The sequence below is a fragment of the Mesoplodon mirus genome (genome assembly GCF_964341445.2).
Source record: "Mesoplodon mirus genome assembly, chromosome: 12".
Classification (NCBI taxonomy): Eukaryota; Metazoa; Chordata; class Mammalia; order Artiodactyla; family Ziphiidae; genus Mesoplodon; species Mesoplodon mirus.
Window position 1 is genome coordinate 92387282 of NC_138988.1, and position 22876 is coordinate 92410157.

General features: G+C 38.7%; 1 protein-coding gene across 2 annotated transcripts in view; it reads left to right on the forward strand.

Annotated features, from left to right (window-relative positions):
* Nucleotides 1-827: 827 nt before the first annotated feature.
* The window catches only part of DEK (DEK proto-oncogene), a 29949-nt gene continuing 7900 nt past the window's right edge, over nt 828-22876 (forward strand). The window contains exons 1-7 of one of the 2 annotated variants that reach the window (XM_082639066.1): nt 828-1089; nt 1447-1600; nt 4880-4981; nt 5221-5330; nt 6686-6780; nt 7669-7789; nt 12032-12220. In XM_082639066.1, coding sequence (XP_082495192.1) covers nt 1456-1600; nt 4880-4981; nt 5221-5330; nt 6686-6780; nt 7669-7789; nt 12032-12220 — 762 coding nt within the window. In that variant the 5' untranslated portion in view covers nt 828-1089; nt 1447-1455. Of the gene's footprint in view, nt 1090-1223; nt 1345-1446; nt 1601-4879; nt 4982-5220; nt 5331-6685; nt 6781-7668; nt 7790-12031; nt 12221-22876 lie in introns of those variants that run through there. The other variant, XM_082639067.1, reaches the window with a different exon arrangement.

Consider the following 22876-nt stretch of genomic DNA (forward strand, 5'->3'; position numbering starts at 1 on the left):
TTTGGGCAGACAGTGGTTGAGGACTTCGGGGGGGGGGAAAAATGAAGGGAATCAAATACAGTGACGGGGGAGCATTTGGGCGGGGGGAAGCACTGTGTTGTTGTTGTTTTCTTAAACAAAGCCAAAAGATGAGTTTATTGCAAGTGTTTCGACCTGCAAGCCCGGAAACTCAAGGGTATGGGAGCAATGTGTTCACTTTTACGTTGAGTTTTAAAGGATTCTGCGGAGCTGGCCTAGAACTCTGGGAGAAGAGTCTGGACTGGGTGATACCGTATTTCCTCTATTATAACAAACACACATGACTCCCCCCTACATTTACAGGTCTGGAAATCTTTTTCTCTCCTGTGACTGTGAATTTTCAACGTGGTAGGGGCTTTTCCCTTGCGGTGCACCTTACAAGCGACGGGGTCCTCCGAAATACAGCAGATTAGGGAGTCATCACCAGCGTGATCTCTGGGACCCAAATGAGATCGCTCACTTAGTTACTCCCCTCAACCTCTGGGAAATACTGTAGCAGCGACTTCACGGGATGTAAACTTCTTCACCACCCTCCGCCCGCCCCCTCCCGGACCCGCGGCCGCTCCTCTTTTCCGGGAACGAGCCACGGAGACAATACACATGCAGGCCCTCTAGCGTTCTTCCGCTCGGCGCCGCCTCGCCGGTCCCGCGCCCGCTCCCGCACGCCGCCCGGGAAGCGGCCTGTCCGCTTTCCCGGCAGAACGCCGACCAGACGCCGGACGCCCCCGGGGCCGCCCGGGAGCGCGCGGTGCCTCCGCCCGCGGCCCGGGCGACCCTCGCGCCCCCGCCCGGGCCCAGCCCGCCGGGGCTTCCCACAGAGGCGCCGGCCCGCCCCGCCTCCCCCACTCCGCGCGCGCCAACTCCCAGCTCACGGCCCTGATTGGCCGCCGCATTCCCGCTTTCCTTCCCGAACCGCCATTTTGAAAATCTTGTTGATTCTGGGCAGCCGAGAGAGCGGCGCAAGCGTCACGCCAGCGAGCAGCCAGCGCGCGTTCTCCTCGGTTCCTGTCGCCGCCGCCCGGAGCGTCTTCGTGCTCTCGCGCGGCAGGCCCGCGGCGGCCGGGACCCGTGGTGAGGGCCGCGTTGGCGAAGGAGAGGCCGAGAGGGCGCGCGGGGCCCTCCCGCACCGCCGCGGCCATTTGGACGGCGGCCTGGGGCGGGGGAGGGGACGCGGGCGGCAGGCGGCGCGGGCCGGTCGGTGGGAGGGGCGGCTAGGCGCCCGCGCTTTCCCGCCTCAGGACGGTCGGACTGCCTGCGGGGCAAGAGGGAAGCCGCCCCCAGGGAGTGAGAGCAGCAGACCCGGCTACGCTGGGAGGCAACTTTGCGGTCAGGTTCCCCGCGGCTCCCGGGGGCGGCCGGCTGGGGCCGCCGCGTCCTTCCAGCCGGGGGCGAGGGGACCGAGACGTGTGGCTTCCTCCCCGCCCGCAGGTCCACAGCATGTCCTCCTCCGGCCCTGCTGCGGAGGGAGAGGGAGCCCCCTCCCAGCCCGCGTCCGAGAAAGAGCCCGAAATGCCCGGTCCGAGAGAAGAAAGTGAAGAGGAGGACGAGGACGACGAGGAGGAGGAGGAAGAGGAAGAGAAAGGTGGGGAGGAAGTCTCGTTCTTAGTGATCGATTTTACAGAAAACGGTTTTCTGGCTGTTTTTGCGCTTAGAGACGCTAAATCGGAGTGATTTCAGTAAGAATGTTTGCGGAATGAGGGTTTTTTTGTGTTGAGCAGTAGCAGAGAAAATAACTTCGGGAATTCCAATTTTTTAAAAATTACTCGTTCCGTTGTTACTACTTTGGAGTGCAGTTTACTTCTCGCCAGCAACAGAGAAGTTCATAACATTTTATCATTTGACAGGAAGTTTGTGAGTTTCAGATCTGCTTTTTTAAAACTGCTAGCCTTGGGGGTTACTAAGGTAATGTCTTGTTTTTGCTAATTTAAGTACACGTCCTTTGCCTTTTGAAGTTATTGTAGGGTCCTAACTGAAATCATATATTAAGACTTGAAAAAGTTATTAATACGAGTCTTGGAAATATTTTAACAGTTTTAATTTATTTGCCGAACTTCAGCAGACGTTCTTTTCAAAGGCTTAGGAGAGTTACTTTCACGGGGAAACCCCGGTGAAAGCTGTTGCTCCCTTAGAAAGTAGTTAAATACGAAAGCAGTGAACTGTGAAAGAAAGTTAAATGAGAGCTCAGAGCTGTCTCAGTTTTGGTGTTGAGAGAGAGCGGTAGTAGCCTCTTTGGACGCACGAAACCGAGGAGCCTTAGAGAATTGAGTGGTATATGCTGCGTCAGTTCATCCAGGATGCATGGGGCAGTGCCCCTTAGTTGTGCCAACTTCCTAAAATGTTTCTAACCGCTTAAAGCTCCGTGTCACAGATCTTAGCCTTCTCTCGTGGTGTTAGCCCAATCTAGGTTTGTTTAATACTTGACTACCGCTCAACCAAACTTGGGAAGAGGTTTGAGGTTTTCGTCCCAAACCCAGGTTTCACTGTCAATTTTTTTTTTTTTTAAGTCTAAACCAGTCCACCGTCAGCACTTTTTATAAATACAATCTGGGTTGAGATTACACGGTGTGCCTTTTGTTTGTCTAAAGTGGTATGTGCTCTGAGGGGAAGCATGTCCACGTTTAAGTACAAAAACGCTTAGGAAAAATAGGAATTATTTTTAAATTATTCATAATATAACAACTGAAAATTGGCCGCAGTATCTCACTACTAGTCCAAGACTTTCTCAGCGCTTTTTCCTCCAATTTTTGGTTTTGGATGCCACCGAGATGATGAATTTCTTCACATCAGGAAGAAATTATAGAAGTCATGTAAAAATTCTATAAATGACCGGTACAGTAACGCTCGGGAGATTGATGGCAGTTTAAATTGTGATTTTTTTTTTTAACATGAAAATTTTAAAAAAAATTAGCCCCAGGCAGTTCTATAGTTGTCCTAATTTATTATTGTTCTCCTTTTACTCATTTGAGGTGTTTGTGGAGCAGTCGAAATTGTGGATGTTTTTATCCTACTTGGCCCTGAAAATTTAACTCTACTACTGAGGCATCATAGAAAGAAGGCACTGAAATTTGTGCCAAGTAAGGGGGTGGATTGACTTAGCTTGGCGGTGGTTTGGGGAGTGAGGGGAAGGGCGGTAGGAGATGCCTTGTAAAAGATGACTCCTAGGTTTCTGTCTTTGGCAGCTGGTGGATAATACTGCCATTTTCTGAAAGATTAGAATTCATGAAGGTGAGTGAGTTTGGAGATGATTATGACTTCTGTTTTGGATGCATTGAGATTGGTGCCTGTAGGACATGATGTGGAGCTGTTCAGTTGACAGCCTGAAGCTCAAGAGAAGGCTCTGGACTGGAGGTAGACCAGGAAAGTCATTAGCTTATAGATGGTAATCAGCAGCAAGCAAAGGGCTTATATCACTCAGGGAAAGGAAGCCGAGTGGTCACCAGCGTTGCTTTAGAGTGCTTTCTCTCCATGCTGCACACCATTGCCAGCATACACCTGCTGGAATCCCTTTCTTTTTACTAATTCTTTGTGGGCAGATCCTTACGTCTCCAAATCTTACCTGTCCTTCAAAGCCAGATCCAATGTTTTGGTCCTTTTTCCATAATCGAAAAAGAATTACTCTTTCATCAACTCAGAGAACTTTAAATTATATCTTTCTTAAAGTGTATTATCATCTTCTACTTTGGAGTATATTTGTGTCTCACGGACCCCAGTAGACATGATCTCTTTCAAGAAATATTCAGTTTCTTAATCATCTGTTGATGCCTCCTTAGTATCTAGTGCAACTTGGCACAAAACAGGCATGCAGGTGAATGAATGGAAGGACTTCCAGCAATCTATAGTGTCCTCTTATTTATCTGACTTTATCTCAGTCAGAAAGTAAATGGGTTTTAGAAAATCCAGCCTAGGGACTACCCTGGTGGCTCAGTGGTTAAGAATCTGCCTGCCAATGCAGGGGACACGGGTTCGAGCCCTGGTCCAGGAAGATCCCACATGCCTCAGAGCAGCTAAGCCCGTGTGCCACAACTACTGAGCCTGCGAGCCACAACTACTGAAGCCTGTGGGCCTAGAGCCCGTGCTCCGCAACAAGAGAAGCCACCGCAATGAGAAGCCTGCGCACCGCAACTAGAGAGAGCCTGTGTGCAGCAATGAAGACCCAACACAGCCAAAAATAAAAAAAAAGAAAATCCAGCATAATGTTTAAATTGTAAAATATATATATTACCTAGCTCAGGAAAAAAAAAGCAGTCCGGACTAAACATTGCAAAACTTTTTTACAGGGTTTTATGACCATTATTATGAACATCATTTATTGAACTACAAAGTAATACCCTCCCAATTGATTGACTTAAATGTAAACTTGTAGAATTTTACCCTAGCCATAGTAACTCCAGGCTTCTCTGCCTTACTGTTTTTCTTCTGTCAGCTTACTTAATTATTGCTTTGCCCTGAATATCTCTTGAAGTTCTTAAAATCTCGATCTAAACTTGCTGTTTTCTGATGTACGGTAAATGGAATCCCAATTAATAGAATTATGTCTAGTCAAATCGTAGGTTTAATGAGCACCTTGGCGATTTTTCACAAATAAAGTGACTGAACTTCCATAGCAATAATTGTAGCTGGATAGAAGTTTGTTTGCTTTCTGATTTTGTTTTTTAAACTGGTTCCCCTGTGGGATTGCCAGGTAAGTAAAGTGTTACTTTTAAAAACTTCAGCGATGCTATTAACTTATCACATATTTTCATCTCTTTTGTATCATTTGCTTCTCAAAATCATGCTCAGGAGAAGAGTTTATGTTTATGTAATAAAGTTAATACCTTCTTTAAGCTTTTTGTTATTTAAGAAGTATTAAATTAATTTCTAGAAAAGAGTCTCATCGTGGAAGGCAAGAGGGAAAAGAAAAAAGTAGAGAGGTTGACAATGCAAGTCTCTTCCTTGCAAAGAGAGCCATTTACAATTGCACAAGGTAAGTTTATGTTCCTTTCATTTTATAGTGAAAATGCCTAAATGTACAAAATGATGGATAGCAGTGCTTATTAGTTTTTAGTGTTTACTAAGTAGCAATATGTAACTGGTGTAATTCTATTTAATTTGCCCTATTAGAGCAGAAGTTATATGTAAATTATCCTGTAAAAATAATTCTCATTAAATTAAATGTTCTAACACATAATGGGTATTTAACTTTAACATGGTATTTTTTCCTAGGAAAGGGGCAGAAACTTTGTGAAATTGAAAGGATACATTTTTTTCTGAGTAAGAAGAAAACGGATGAACTTAGAAATCTACATAAACTGCTTTACAACAGACCAGGCACAGTAAGACCTTTTTTATATCTTTTACCTAGTAGTATACTTATGTGTTAAAATACTTCACAATGGAAGCATAATTTTAGTTCTGGAAAGGACTTAAGCAATCAACTAGATCAATCTCCATACCCTACAAGTGAGCCAGCTGACACACAGTTGAATGACTTATCACAGGACATGTAGCTGGATATTAGCCATTAGTATTTTAACATCCAGGGCTCTTTATACTGTAGTTGTTTTTAAGGCAAACTAAAAGTTCACATTGTGAAATCAAAATTATGATGATTTTAGTGATTTGTAACTGTATTAGAAGAAATTTATTTTTTGGATTTTTAAAAATTATATTTATTTATTTATTTGGCTGTGCTGGGTCTTAGTTGTGGCACGCGGGATCTAGTTCCCTGACCAGGGATCAAACCCAGGCCCCCTGTATTGGGAGCACGAAGTCTTAACCACTGGACCACGAGGGAAGTCCCTTTTTGGATGTTTCTAACCATTCAGAAATAAATGATACAGCATATTGTATCTCATTTTGAGGAAATATCTGTTAAATTAGGTGGTAATTTTTTTGCCAGTGTTAGAATAAATCAGTGTTTCATTTACTGAATTACTATACTGTACACACAACTTCAGTAGTCCATGTAAGTGAGGAGACTTTGCTTTGAGCTGTGAGTGGACAAAGTAAAGTTTGACGGTGTTTGACTGTCTGAAGCATGGTAAAATTTATTTTCATGTGTGTTACCTCATTCGACCCTGACAACAATCTAACCTACACAAGTCCCATCACTGCTAAATGGGATTAACTTTTGGAAGTGCTTTGTTCTTTTTAAAGAATCAATCCCTGACTTTCTGTTGGAAAATAAGAAATATTACTAGCAACTTGTATTTATTTAAGGAAAGGATGTCATTTTTTTAAAAAATGTTATTTATTTATTTATTTTGGCCGCACCGCACAGCTTGTGGGATCTTAGTTCCCTGACCGGGGACTGAACCCGGGCCCTTGGCAGTGAGAGCATGGAGCCCTAACCACTGGACAGCCAGGGAGTAGGCTGTCTTTTTAGTAACTTTGCACATCCCCTGGTGCTGTCAGGTAACATTTAGTTGTGGTTTTATAATTACTAGTAAAAAATCCCAGACGAAATACATTTCAATTCAAATTGTTATTTTCAAAGAATTGAGTTTGAACACTTTATAATGTTAATATTTTAGTAGCAAATACAGTTTTTCAATGTGAAGAAAAAATGTTGAATACACCAATATTATAATGTGGAGACAGGTGTGAAAATAAAGGTGTTGGCTTTGAAATTTTTTTGTGTACATTACTGGGTAATAAGTAGCATTAATAATAGGAGAAACATTTTCAGGTGTCCTCATTAAAGAAGAATGTGGGTCAGTTCAGTGGATTTCCATTTGAAAAAGGAAGTATCCAATATAAAAAGAAGGAAGAAATGTTGAAAAAGTAAGTTATTTTTATAAATATCATAGTTAATGTGCTTCAGACTTAATTTTAAACATTTAAATATAACTGCCCTTATGTTTTCAGTAGACTGCTGATTCTTTGCTTTAAATTCCAAGAGCATGTCATCATAAAGTATTAACTATTTCCGATAAATAGCGACTGTCAAGATTATTGAAAACTCAAAAGACATTTCTGTTTCTTAGAAGAATGATACAGGTAAATCATTCACACAGTCCAAAATTCAGGAGGTCCAAAGGAAATGTAGTGAAAACTCTTCCATTCCTGTTCCCTGCCAGCCACTCTGTTCTCCCACTTATAGGTACTGTTTAAACTATTTTGAAGTTAATCAATTTGATAGAAATCATTTCCATTCTAATGCAAACAAGATGATACATTCTTTAAAAGTTTTTTTTTAATGTGATGATATATTCTTATAAGAGTTTTTGTTTGTTAAGTCACCTGTAGTTTAAAAACTCTTGAGTATTAAAGGTCATTACCTATACCTTCTTCAAGACATTGTCAGTAGGAATACTCAGGGGAAATGTGTTGTTTAATCAGTCACCAGCCAGAAGAATTAACAAGTTTGTGAATTTTATAGTATTGAAAATTTTATGTTATATTTCAGTGAACCTAGTGAACTTATTTTCATATCACCTTTAAGATTTAATTGGTAAATGATGTTTTCCATTTATTAATAATTACATCTGGTTGTATTTTGTGCAGTAGTCAAGATTATTGGGGGAGTACTCCTAAGATTCAGAGAAACATTGGCTGTTTTCTTAATGTTTGTGGCTGAGCCAGTTTGGTTAGCTATTATCTTTATATTGTGGAGAATGTTTATAAACTTTCCTACATAATCACATTGGTTTCTTCCATTTTTTGTTTCAGATTTAGAAATGCCATGTTAAAGAGCATCTGCGAGGTTCTTGATTTGGAGCGGTCAGGTGTAAATAGTGAACTGGTGAAAAGGATCTTGAATTTCTTAATGCATCCAAAGCCTTCTGGCAAAGTGAGGATCACTTTTTACTATTTCAGTAACAAATCAGTTATTTGTAGTGTCTCCATTCTCTTTTTAATTAACATTGCCGTCAACATTCAGTAATATCTTTTACATTAAAAGAATATGCCTTCCGTTGACATATCTGCAACAATTTCATGATAGAAATAACAGAGAAGACATACGGATGTGTTTTCCCCTATCAGATGTAAAGGATGTAAGATTAAGAAAAATAATTGTTAACTAAATGTCAAATGGGACAGAAATACAAGGGAAATATCTAGAGTTATGTATATAGAAGGCACTTGAACAGAAACAGGTTGAGCTGAGGGTGAGGTGTTGGGCTGGTGAGGGAGGGTGTGTGACCTATAATCAGATCAGGAAAGGCAGGATGGTGTATTAAAGCTGGATATTTACTAGATACTGGAATAAGGTTATGAGAAAGTGACAGAAAAAAGCTGGCTCTTTGGAGTTTCTTGGACTATATTTCCAGAATCATCAAGAGAGCCCAGGAGCTGGACAGGGAAGTAAAAGTCTTATAGTTTTCACTACTCTTCTAAAATCTGGATTAGGTTTGCCCTGATTGTTTAACAGTAACAAAGGACATCACTGAGTTAAAATGTTTATTGAAGTGTTAATTATATGACCTTGCATTTTCAGTTTGTTTTCAATCTTTTAGCAGATATTTTCATATTTTCTCATTTTGATAGGAAAGAAATTGGGAAGAGATCTAGAGGGCCTAGGAGTTCAGGGGAACACCATCAGTGAGGGGAGAAGGGCATTAAGATTAGAAACGAGAAAATAGCTCTTTATTTTTGTCTGCTCTTGGTCCTGTTGACCATTAGCTGGATAGTGATACCTAAGGATATTTTTGTCATACAGCTGCAAACTGAAGGCGTATGGTAATGGGGGAGGAGGTGTTCTAGTTGATTTATTTAAAAGATGAGTTTGAACACTTATTTCCCCAGAAGCAATTACTAAGTTGCCTGAGTTATGAGGGATATGTTTATATTCAACGTTTCCTCAGTGATTTTCAAATGTGTTAGTCTCATGACCCCATTACTCTTTTAAAATCAATGAGGACCTCAAGAGCTTTTGTTTATGTGGGTTATTTTGATATTTACTGTATTCTAAATTAAAACTGAGAAGTTCTAAAATAACAACAGGCTCACTACATGTTAAAAGTAATATTTTGTATGAAAAATAACTACAAAATTCTAATGAGAAGAATGGCATTCTGTTTTTGCAAATCTGTTTATGTCTGGCTTAAGAGAAGACAGCTCTATTCTCATTTGCTTCTGCATTTCCTTTTGTTGCAATGTATTGATTTGCTTGAAGTACATGAAGAAAATCCAGCCACACACAGCTATGTATCTAGAAAAAGGAGGGATATTTTAAAAACCCTTCCAGATAATTGTGGATAGTCTCCTTTGATATAACACCAAAACTCTACAGTGGGGAGGTTCTTAAAGGTTAGTTGTAATGTGGTATCTAAAACCATGTTAATAAACTTGGACCTTTTATCTGTGCATATTTTGTAATATGCACTCTCCATTTGGAAAATGTTGGTTCCTTGAATTATGCATATCTTCCAAATGCTGGCGCATTTCATTGAACACTGTCAAAAAGTCAAATTCATTAATATAACCATTGTCTCATCAGGAAAAAAAAAAAATCTTTAGGTATTGGGAGGCTGTCAGGTCCATGATAGTGGATGTGAACTTTCCAAAATTTTAATTTTCACTTGAAATTTTGAAATTTATCATTGGCAATAAATACTGTCAGGTTTTTTTTGAGGTAACAGGCTCACATTTATTTCTGAGACTATGTCTATCGAATACCTAAGTCTGAATAGGCATAGTTTTTAAATTATTCTTTTAAAAATGATATTCCATGAAAAAAGGTAGCTTAGTTCACTGCTCAGTTGTGCAAGTGCTTTTCCTTGAGAAGATCAGTGAACTTCCTTATGTAGCCAAAGTACTCTATGTGTACCTCCCATTTTGTTACACTGATGTTATAAAGACATGTACTCAAAGGTTGAGAGTTAACACAGTATTTACTGTTTCATCAAGAACTGGTGTGTGGTTGTGAGGAATATGACTACAAACAGTTTGCTGCCTCCATCTTGATAAGGTACCAGTAGGTTTACCCACCTTTGCTTTTTGCACAATTACTACAAATGTCAACGCAGTGAAAAGAGTGAACAAATAATGCCTTGGTATTATTATGAAAATAGTTCTGACCTTTTGGAAAGGTCTCAGGAAACCGCAGGTTCCATGAACCAGACTTTGAGAACCACTGTTTTATCCTTTTTTATGGAATCTTACTCTTACATCCATTTTTCATATCTGATTCTGTGATGATTACTCCTTAATCTAATGGTATCAATCTCAGGCTATCTTCTGTGCTACCATATGCTTCCATCATTTAAGGAAAACACTATAAAGTCATTAATACTAATTTTTTCTGCTCTAGAATAGTCTTAAAATTATTGATTTAACATTGTTTTACTATCTTTTTGTACTTCTAGCTTGACTGTTAATCAGATTTTGTTTCCAAAAAGGGATGATGCTCTTGACATTGGATTCTGATTAATAGATTCAGCTATTTTTAGAACCAGTATAGGAAAGCTCTAAGGCGTTTATATATTATTACTTTTTAAAAATGAAAGTCTCTTCATTTATTTTTAGAAGTTGCATTTTCTTGATTGGTTTCTTGAATGATGCAGCATTCTTTCACTTTCTTGTATAAATTTATCCAGCACCCACTCCAGTCCTCATCTTACTGATTTCACATACAGATTATATTCTTATAACCTGCATCTGGTTTCTGAGCTGACATAGGGATATCACATTTTTCAAATATATTCATGTCTTGGATTTCATTTAGTGAGTGGTGAGAGTTCGGACGGTGAGTTACCTTTTCTCCAAACAAGCATATCAAAGAATTTATCCAGATGGATTTGTTTCCTGGTAATAGGTGGTAATGGCAGTAGTTCACATAACAAGGTTATCTGTATACATTCTAGGAGGTTTCTTGTGGAGAACCTCTCTGAGAAATACCTTTGGTCCACTAACTTATTTTCTGGAGGTACCTAGATTGGCTGTTTTCCAAGTCTATCTTTAGAGAAGGCTAGGTTGTTTGGGCAAGCTAGAGGCTGTCCTGTGGGTTGTAGATAGCCTGAAAATGCCACATTACAATACAAAGCAGCCACCTTTTCTTAATTTTTGTACAGGTAACAGTGACCCCTAAGACTGAAAGTTCCTGGAAGAGAAGGGACCTGTGGTTCTGCTAGTTTCATGAGAGATAGCTTAAAGTTTACAGTAACATTTATACAATCGCGTATCTTAAGGTTACGTTACAGAATTTTCCTTGTTGTAGAAAATAACATAGGCAAAAATAAAGACAAGAGATGCCCATGATTTTAGAAGTAAATTTTAATTCCTTAGTCTGTCTTTTCAGATCCTTTATGCAAGGTTATTTTATAGTCTTCAATTTCAGAAGTTAGTAAATACTCCCCTAAGAAAGCATTTAAAAATTAAATTTGTTAGTTAATCAAATTATTTTCCTCTCTGCTTTTTAAATATACATGGTTTAATTGAATATCAGTAATGGCAGTGGCACTTATTTTGTGGTTCTTAATTCGTTTCATAATTAACATGCTGAACACTTATTGCATATGTAAAATCATCAGTGAGAATATAATCCTGGCATTATTGAAAGTAGAACCCATAGGTAATATGAATATAAACTATATGTTTCATAAATTCAAGATGTGTAAAGTGAGGTTTTATTTCCTTTATGGATGATTCCTCCTGGTCGATTAGTGGGTCCCCTGAAACAAGAAGGCAGTGACAGTTTTAATGCTTGTAGGAGTGAAATAAATAGCAAGTCTAACTGAAAATATCGTCTTGATGAAGTATAAACAAATATCTGAACTTAACACAGTGTGCACTTGGGCTTCTAGTCCCGTATCAGAATGTAGAACACATACTTCTTTCAAATATGTGAAGAGTCTCTTGCCTAGAACCTAAGGTTCTAAAAAAATGAAAGGGTATTGGTAGTGCAGACAGAAAGGTTGACGTGACACATGAAGTTAAAGATGAATTCTCTGTAAAGCTGCTAAGCTTGGAAATAAAATTTCTTGAGACAGGAACAAGAAGAATTGAGTTGAGAAGTAGTTATCTTGGAAATATAATACCTCATTGACTTGGAAATATAATACCTCATTGATGTTATCCTTATTTTATGCAGCCATTGCCAAAATCTAAAAAGACTTCTAGCAAAGGCAACAAGAAGGAACGGAACAGTTCTGGAATGTCCAGGAAAGCTAAGCGAACCAAATGTCCTGAAATTCTGTCAGATGAATCTAGCAGTGATGAAGAGGAAAAGAAAAACAAAGAAGAGTCTTCAGATGATGAAGATAAAGAAAGTGAAGAGGAGGTAAAATGTTGGGGGGTTTTCCTCATTTCTTTCCTTGGAGAGAGTTAAATACTCCTGCTATATAATAGATTAAGACAGCATAGATTTGAAGGAACTATATGTGTACCATGTTGTTTTTAATTCCAAAGACACAGAAATGATTAAGGTAAGCCCTTTCTTTCTCTTAAGGAGCTTTTAGTTTTATTGCCATGCCAGAGTGTAAGAGTTGGAAAAGAATGAGGTTGCTGTGCACTAGGTTTGAGCTGGACCTTGAAGAGTAGAGTAGGTAAATGAAGGGGGAGGCGTACATATCCTGACAGGAGCACAAAGGAGACTTAAAGAAATTTTTCATAGTATATTAATATTTTATGATTGACTTGCACCATTTTATTCTGCTTTATGCAAAAAGCAAGGGGTTTAAGGACCACCGTTTTATCTCAGTTTGGGATTATTTAATGAGACTAGTGGCATTTGAAGTTTATTTGATTGGTGGGCAAATTTTGTGTCACTTAGGAATGCCTGTCATTTTCTTTTACTTGGGAGTATTCATAAAAGGTTGAGAATATTTAGTTTCCGAAGAAAAACTTTGGGAAGAGGAGAGCTGCTGAACCATGTAAGGGGTTAGCTTTACCCTCTCCTTAATATGTATCTTCAGTCAAGTAGATGAGGGAGAGGGTACAAGGAGGTGATTTCCTGTTATTGTTAACCGTGTTTTGCTGGCTCCGTTTTAACTTGTTTTGGTGCTCTCTTTAATGATCAGAACTTGCTCTGTAAATTGGGTAATCCCCCTTGTTTTATGTAGGGGCTTGATTAAGGTGGCTTGACATTTTGGACCAAGATGATTCTTTGGTGTTGGAGGGCTGTCTTGTGCATTGCAGAGTGTTTGCCCACTAGATGCCGGTAGCACATCCCTGCCCCCAGCCTCCAGCTGTGAAAACCAAAACTGTCTCTAGACATTGCCAAATGTCCCCTGAGGGCAAAATCACCTTCAGTTGATAACTGCTGGATTAGAGAAAATAAAGATGTGGTGAACTGTGATTTTATAGGTGTGCATTTTGTGTATACTTGTCTTTAGGTATTTAAAATCCATGCTTGTTTTAATGTCAGATTTTATAAAGACTTCTATAAAGCTAAGTATAGAATGCTTCATAATTTTAAAAAGGATACTACAGATCCAGCAGGTGTTTCATAACTAGTATCTTGATATATTTTTGGTGTGAAGGAAGATGAGTAATCTGAGCACTAGGGTTTTTATGGAATAGATTTTAAGGACATGTAGGAGGAAAATGTGTTATTTATATGTGAATATAAATAGTAGCAATTTTGCAGTAATAGATTTCCTCATTCAACAAATTTTTGGTTATCTACTATTGTGTATTCACTACGCTTCCCAAGACCTTTTTAAAGGCAGACTTAAAGCATGAAAAGTTGTCGTAGAATATAAACATCTAATATTTTTGTAGAAGCAAGATGATTAGGAGCATGGCCTTTGGAAACTGGGTTCAAATCCCAGCTGTACTCTGATTATCACTGTTTGACTTTGGGCAAGTTAGTTATAAATTCTGTGCCTCAGTTTCCCATCTTTAAAATGGGGATAATGATAGTACCAGCCTCCAAGGGTTGTATTAAGTGCCCTTATTTAAAGCACTTAGAGTAGTACTTGCCACAAGTACTATATAAGTATTAGCTGCTGCTATTACTATTAGTATTAAGACGGCGTTTTACCACATGCAAGATTTATAAGTCCAGTCTTCTTGTCATTACTAAGGTGCAGGTTAAAAAGTGAGGGTATTTTACACTCGTTTTCTCATTTGCTTTCCAGATTATTGTCCCTTTGTTCTGAATAGAGTTAGTTGACATCTGTGAATGTAGATGACTCCTGATTTATAACCATATTGGTTCCTGGAAAATGATCACAAATGGAACTGTCCCACTACAAATCAAAGCCTTTCTTTCTACGTTGCCTTAAACAAGGATCATTTGCTAGAAACCCAGGTCAAATGATGAAAATCCATGGAGAAAAAAAAACACAAAAATGCCTTTCAAACATTAAGTATATAAAGTCACACAATATAAAAGCTGTATCATAATGCTCTGTTTTCTGCTTAGGTTTTTCTACTTGGGCTGGTATTGACAGACTTCATAAAATATAATGCCAATAAAATCTGGACTGAGAAATCTTTCTTTTTTCCTGATAAATCACCCTCTAGCAAACATAGGTATTCTTCATTTCTTTAAAGACTCCTTCAAATTTAGGGCCATCCTCCTCAAAAACTTTATTGCTGATTCCATTGCTGTGAAAGGCTCTGATTGCCTTTGAAAGGTAAGTGCCGGCAGGAAGGATAGTATTTCTATATTTCTTTGTTTTCCCTTATTCTATTTTTTTGAAGAGTCTGTTAAGTGGCATTCTTGCTAGGGACTTCATAAACTGAGGTATTTTGGGTCAGTACTATGAAAGGACCTCTTTTCTAAGAGGCTATACAGAGGAATTGCAGGTTGATTGGAAAAGTTGAGGATTGCTTATAGATGTAATATTTTTTGCAGATTTTTTTTTCATGGAAAATTACTGGGTTAATATTTATTTTTATTTCCTGAAATGAAATTTTCCTTCATAGATAAGACTTCTCCCTGTTAAGATCAGCTTCTTGTTATATTTTAGATTCTTGGAGTAAATAACTGAGCTTGTTTCTTGTTTCCTCTGTAAATTGAGAGCTTTGGACCAAATAATCTATTTCATATTGCTGAAGTCAGAAGTTTTAAGCAGAAATCCAGTTCAAGTTATAGTTGTTCATTAGCCAGTTATATGAGGCTGAATATTATTCACCTACTACTTTCCACATTTAGCTGTGTGAAAGAGTAGGATACTTAATTTATAAGTAAATATTATTTTAAAATGTGGGTTTGAAATGACTGAAAACTGCAGTTAAAACAGAATTGGCAGGGTTTTTAGGGGTTTTTTTAAGTCTTTTATATGAAATATGTCACATTTAGCATGTTAGCCAGCAATTGCTAAGACATTTTGTTTGAGGTTCTCTGTACCTATACCTCTGTTTCTATGATATGCAGTGAGCTGTTCACAGCGATTTTTAATTCTCTTTTTCTTTAGAATTAATTCAAATAAGAAGGTGCTCTTTCTGAGTGTGACCTGGGTAATAATTCCTTTATAAAAGAGCTGGTCTAGGGCTTCCCTGGTGGCGCAGTGGTTGAGAGTCCGCCTGCCGATGCAGGGGACACGGGTTCGTGCCCCGGTCCGGGAGGATCCCACATGCCGCAGAGCGGCTGGGCCCAAGAACTGGTCTAAACTTCTTTATCACCTTGGCTCTTGGACATTTGCTTACTTAGGGCAGTAGAAGGAAAGCAATTTGGAACCAGGAAGAAACTGATAGATGAGGTTTTTGTGGGTTTTTTTTTGCAGTACGCGGGGCGGCCCCTCCTGTTGCGGAGCACAGGCTCCGGACGCGCAGGCTCAGCGGCCATGGCTCGGGCCCAGCCGCTCCGTGGCATGTGGGTTCCTCCTGGACCAGAGCACGAACCCGTGTCCCCTGCATCGACAGGCGGACTCTCAACCACTGCACCACCAGGGAAGCCCTAGATGAGGTTTCTTTAGAATGAGAGAATAGAGGTTTAATTATTTTCTGTAAACTTATTATGAAAATCAACTGATTTACACATTGGAGTAGATCTTTAGGGGAGGATTCCTGAAATGAACCAGTGAGATGAAACCATACTCAGGCATGCTGTTCACAACAGGTATTACCTTAGGTACAGAGAAATTATTGAGAGTACAGAAAGAAGAAAGGAGAAGCAGTGCTCTTCACATTAGAGAAAACAATTCTAATTCTGTTTTAGACCCTTAAAAGCTAGCTTAATGCTTCTTCAGTTTTTGTTTCCTAGTGTTTTTATAAATACTCTTTATCTCTAGGAAAGTATAAAACAGACTATGGATATTTACTTTGTGAGTATTGAATTTATCTGAATGTTCCCAGGTACATCAGGAATATCTTCAGCTCTGAATACTTAAAAGCCCTACTGATAATGTCCAAAACAGGAGTTCCCTTTTTCTTTCAGGACAAGAAGTCCACAGAGAGGCAATTCTGGGCCAGTAGAGCGGCTCAAGAAAGGTACTGAGAATTTGGGGACTGTCTCTTCCTGAGCCACCATCTTTACATGTGGCATTAAACCTCATGATCTCAGGATGATTGTTTTACCTTTAGGCATTGTATCCCTGTTCCAGATAAAAAAAAGAGTAAAGGGATTTCTTCTAGTGATGTTTTGGCTTTTTTCCCCCCTGGCAGGGATACCTTTTACCAGAGATCTCCATGTACATCTCATTGGCCGAAACTTTTTACCCAGCCACCTCTAATTGTAGGGGAGGCTAGTAAGACCCAAGTGTTAGCTTTCCTGCATCTATAGGAGGAAGGCAGATAAAAAGTGTGATGTTGAGTGAGCCATCCTACAATGTTTACCAAGTGAGAGAAATTTTCAGTTATAGTTTTGATAAACATTTGGACCATTTGAGGAATTATTTGGTAGTGGTGGGAGGGTGAACGTGAAAGCTTTGTTAGTCCTTAAATATGTTCTAAAAAATAAGAATTCCCCCATCTCAATCTGATCAGAGGAATTGCTGAATTATATAAACTATTGAAACCTTTTGTTGGAAGGCAAAATTGAATAATTACCACAATAAAATCTGTTTAGGGTTAAACTTGCTTTCATAATCTTTTGTGGAATATAGCAGGGTTTGCACATTCTTTACTCTTGGCGCTCCCGAGTTTTCTCAGCCAAGTTGTTAAAAGAATAGTGTATTTTAAGCTAATACTTATTTTGTTCATCTGTTCACCCAGTACAACCTTTCTGCTGTGAGGACAGGATTCTGGCTCTGTGACAGGCGTCTTTTTGGGAGACCCTCCTTCAATAGCCCTGCTGCCTATAAAAGATAGGTAAGCCTTCCCCCAAGAATTTTTTTTTTGCCTTCCTTCAAAAAGTGCTTGGGTCATTCCTCTGATTCTATACCTTCACGGTTATCAGACACATGGAAAATCTCCTTCAGATTTTTTAAAATTTATATTACTACAGTACATTGTAAAAAGTTTAGATGACAGTACGTTGTACTACCTGAAATTAATGGCAGCTCTCAGTTTTATCTGTTTTCCTTTAGCACATAAAAAAATACCTACAGTATTGGATGGTCCTGATTGAACCACTCACAGCATGTTCAAAAATGGCAAGCCAGAATCTTAGAAATAAATCCCATGAGAATTTGGAAACTAGCTTTTTTTTTTTTCCACCTAATTTTTTCCCATACATTTTGCTAAAAGACTCAAAGTCTTGCATCCTATTTGATTGAATAACAAAGGTGTTAAGTATCATAAGTACTTCCAACATTTTTACTTTATAATGCCATGTACTGTTTAATTACTGAAATATTCAGAATAGTTTTTAAAAGACTTAAAATAGGGGGCCAGTACTTGGTTTTAATGTAATCACTTTTCGATTGCTCAGTTCAATAAATAGTGTGCTAAGTGCTATTGGGGTTACAGAAGACATTTTCCTACCCAAATACCATTTGATTGATGCTTAATATAGGATTTCAAAAGAAAGAGAATCTCTGTGTGTTGATGAGTGAAAGCTTTGGGGAGAGATGGAAGAAATACCAATTGAAATTGACCTTGGGGATAGAAAGGAAAGTTGGACACATGAACAAAGATGGGGAGTAGGAAAGTACTGTGACAGACACGCTTGTTTGTGGTTAGGTAGTTTGTCCAGAAGTAAAGCAGTTAGAGATGAAGCTAGAGCAACGTACCTTGAAGCCAGACTATAGAGAACCCACGTGGTTGGGCATGCCTATGTAATACAACCTTTGGGGGTAGATTGATCATTCTCCTTCCTTCAGAATGGTTGTCTTATTCTACCTGAGCATTTTGCTAAGTGGAGAAAAGAGACATGACCTCTGTCTTCCAGGAATTGACAGTCTATCTGGGGAGAAGTGCCACTCATTCATTCCATAAGCATTTATTGGCGTGTAACGAGGAGGATACTGTTGAGATATGCTGTGTGCCATGTACTTTCACACCTTGCTTCTTATTTAGTCTTGACTCCATGAGAGAAAGTGATATATCCTCATTTTTGTACTTTGAAGATATAATAAATAACCAACTTTCCAGAGCTTTAGGTCATACTTCCGTCTTCAGCTCTATGTCCATATATGATTTTAAGCAGTAGCTTTAGGAAAGTTAATATGGGCATATATCCACTTCTGCAAAAATTTAAAACTAAAAGCTATTGACATAAAGGATCCTATTGATCTCTTTATCTGGCTCTGCCTTTTCCCTATATGTCTCCAGTAGTTCATCATGTAGACTAGGAGTTGGCAGACTATGGCCTGTATGCCAGATCCGTTTTTTTGGTACAGCATAGAAGCTAAGAATGGTTTTTCCATTTTTTAAATATTTGTAAAAAAAAAAAAGATGAATGTACAACAATGACCATATGAACCAGCAAAAGCTAAAATATTTACTGTCTGGCACTTCATAGAAAAGGCTTGGTGACAGATCTAGACCATATATTTCTCTCTCATTTTACTTGGTTTATAGCTAGGTGAGTAAGCTGTGGGGCTTTTAAAAAATACATGGGTCCCCAGGCTGCACACTTGATTTTTTTTCTCTCTCTCTTAAATGTACAACCTATTTAGGTAAGTTGTGTCAGAAGACTGATACTAAAAATCAAGAAGTTTGGCTCACTGCTATTGATAGAAAAAATGTTTGTCTTAGCAAGCAGAGTGATTCTAATGAAATAGAACCTCAGGGTTGGAATAGATCGTTAAAGTTATCTAGTCTTCAAGGATCTTTTCCCATCCCAGTTTTCCAAATAATTACATAGCAACTGCTGTGTGCTAGTTCTAAGCTCTGCAGTGGAGATCAAAAGACAAATAAGAGTCTCTGTGTTAAGCCGTTCAATCTAGTTGGTAGGAGGGAAGAGGTCAAAGATTAGGAGGGAGAAAGTACAGTAAAGTATAACTTAAGAGCTAAGAAAGTGGTTTGCTCCATTTGGAGTATTCACCTCTTTATAGGGGCAGGTAGGGAGCAGAGATCCAGACAGGGAAACTTCATAGGAAGTAGCAATTTGATCTGAGCCTTAAAGGATAAACAGGAGAGGTTGGCATAACAGAAGAAAGAGATTTGGAGAAAACTGCAAAATTGGATTACACCGAAGGCCTATCTTGGCTTCAAAACAAACAAACAAAAAATTCTAGAGAAATGATCTTGAGCCCATACAGCGTTAGGAGGTGAGGGCCAGAGACAGCCCTGATACTGAGTTTGGTTGTCCTTTGTTGCCCTTCTATATTTTCTGCCAACATTTTTTATTCTTTGTTATTATCAGTAACATTTGTATGTAACAGAAAAAGTTAAATTTAACAGTATGATAAATAGATTATGATATCATTGACTTACTGCATTGGTTTAGTTCAGTAGTTTCACCTCTGGCTTAAAGAAATATGTAGGTACATTAGTCATTTCTATAAGCAACTAATGCAGCAGGAGGCACACTGAATTTAATCAAGGTCTTGCTTCTTACTAGCTGTAAGACATTGGCTCACTTAACTACACAGATAAATTTTCCTCATTTATAATGAGATCAGCTGTCTTTGGATTTTTTTTTTTTTGCTTTGTTTTTTAGGTCATATGGATCATGTATGTGAAAATAGTGCTATACAAATGCCTTTTTTCTTTATCCTTTTAATTACATTTTTAACCATGTCCTGGGTTCAGAGTACAGGTAAACCAGATCCTGCAAATGATATACAGAGGTGAACATGGCAAGAAATATTTACATGGCTACTTTATGGTGAACACTCTTGTGGTTGTTAGGGACAGATAGAGCTAAATTAGATTGGTGTCTTTTCTTGTGGAGATTGTCAGATAACGCCCTTAAGAAACTTGTAGTGTAGTGGGAGAGGAGACATGTAACTACCTACAGTTTAAAAAACATAAATACATTAAATGTTTCTTTGGTGCCTTTTATGTATTCAGTCATTTGAGCCTCACAAAATTTTACAAACATGGCCATAGTTCGTCAAATCTGCAATGCCTGTAAGGCATCATTTTAATGTAGATTGCAAAATGTACCCCAGTATCTGAGATAAGGTGTGGGAGGGGGGGAGTGTTAAATTTAGCAAACTCTGGTATTATTACCTCCATTTTTACAGATGCGGAATCAGACACGGAAGGGTAAGTGACTTGCCTGAGAACGTGAGATTAGTCACTGGTGGAGTCAGGATTTGAACCAAGGAAGTTTGGCTCTAAAAACCTGTGTTCTAATTCACTGCTTCACAGTGCCTTCCAGAAAGAAGGGGCAAATGAATTGTAGGTCAAGTACTGTGGGATTACAGATTAATCAAGTTGGTGGTATTATGAAGATTTGGAGGAGTTGATTGCTAAATTGGGTTTAGACTCATGAGTGAGGTTTTCCTAAGTTGAGGAGGGGGAATGAAAGTAATGAAGACTTGAAAGGTCATGTAAAATTTAAGTAGGCATGTTTTTTAACTTTACTTCTCAGTTCTCCCAGGGCCCCTTTTCATTACCTCCAAAATACCAGATTGCCATGTTCACCTTAACTGCCAAAAATTGTACGTTGGGTTGCAATATCAAGGTCTGTCTTTTGAGATGCCTGTTTTCCAAAGTTACCTTTTTTTCCTATACATAATACCTTATCTTCAGGGCAGCTCAAATGATTCTTAGCAGCTGCAGGGCTAAAGCACATGATGTGAGTTATTTATCTTATTGCCTCCCTGCTCAAGATGAAACCCATAAGTATGAGTTTCTACAGAGTTTATTTTACTACTCAGTTTTCACTGTTTCCCCATGCCAACACTTACCAGTATGAAAAAGAGACGTTACTGAATTCCTCCCTTAAGTTTGTCACGGAGTAATTGGTAACTGGTTACTAAAGATAAGCGAATTCCAGTGTAAATAGCATAATTTGTTATTACAGAGATTTGGTTATTTGTGGGTCCAGTTCTGTCTACCAGAATGTAATGAAATAAGCATGATGTATCATGGTTAGTTAACACAGGTGTCACTGAGGCAGTCTTACTGCTATTCTATGTATCTATTCTATGTACTTGCCTTTTAAAGAAAACTTCAAGTTATTGGAGGAAATTACATTTGTATGATGAAAGAATTCCTTTACAAAAGGAAGCACTCATAATATTAGTAATAGCTAATATTTATTGTTTCCTCTGTGCCCAGCACCATTAAAAGTACTTTTGTGTATTAATGTACTTACTCCCCCTAAGACTACTGAGTACTACTATTTCCCTCATTTTATAAACAAGGGAACTAGGGCCCAAAGATGTACTGGGTCTGGAATTTGAAACTAGGCAGCTTGCCTCCAGAGCCTACACTTACTAGGTTGTATCTTCTGTAGTACTTCTGACAGTATGTTTGCAACCTTTTTGTTAATAGATGATAATAGGCTAGTTGTCCATTTAAAAAACCGTAGAACACTCTCCCTTTTAGAAGATTTAAATATAGAAAGAAGCTTAGCTTTAATTTTTTTGTTTGTCCAATTGTAACTTTTTTTAAAATGTTTGTTTGTTTGTTTGGCTGTGTTGGGTCTTTGTTTCTGTGCGAGGGCTTTCTCTAGTTTCAGCGAGCAGGGGCCACTCTTCATCGCGGTGCACGGGCCTCTCACTTGTGGCCTTTCTTGTTGCGGAGCACAGGCTCCAGATGTGCAGGCTCAGTAGTTGTGGCTCACGGGCCCAGTTGCTCCGCGGCATGTGGGATCTTCCAAGACCAGGGCTCGAACCTGTGTCCCCTGCATTGGCAGGCGGATTCTCAACCACTGCGCCACCAGGGAAGCCCCGATAGTAACATTTTATGGAGATGGCTTGATTATCCTTTATTTATCACTGCACAGTTTTATGCTTTATCAAACTATTACTACTCCCAATATGCAAGTTTAAAAATGGCACCATAGTGTGTGTTCTTTCTAAAATTTTACCTTATACCCTGGCCTTTAAAGGCTCTGAAAGTATTTTAATTATGTAACTATCTGATTTGAATGGGGATCAAGTGGTAATGTTTATAACATTGTTGCTCTCCCTTCCTCATCCCCCCCTATGCTTTCTGTAATAATTTAAGTTTATTATAAAGTATTTGAATGACCCGCAGGTCCAGATTTTATTAACTTTTGACTAACGAGTGATATATAATAGTCATTATTCTGTGTATTAAGTGTATCAACAGAACTTATGAATTTTTAGTATTTCTTTTCAGAGCCTCGTGTGGTTCTTAGGAATTAAGTGCATGCTTAATAAACTTAAAACTTAGTTCAGGTTAGTCATAGAAAATTGATGAACCATTGATGCCTTTCCGGCAACCCCTATGTCTGGAACACCTCTGAGAATTAGGAAAAAAGTATAAATGGCCTCTAAATAGCAAAAATCCATAGGTGAAGCTTATAGACTTTATTTTTAGAAGCATGTTGGCCCTTTGACACTGCTTAAATGCATTTTTTTAGTCGCAGTTAAACTAGATAGGTTAGCTAGTTCCCGGCCAACAGTGTATTATTGAGGTAGTGTAGGGTGATACTATACTTAAGTAACTGTTCAGTGGATGGCAGTGTAGCAAAAGGAAAGACAAGCACTAAAATCCAATGAACTGCACTTAGAAACAG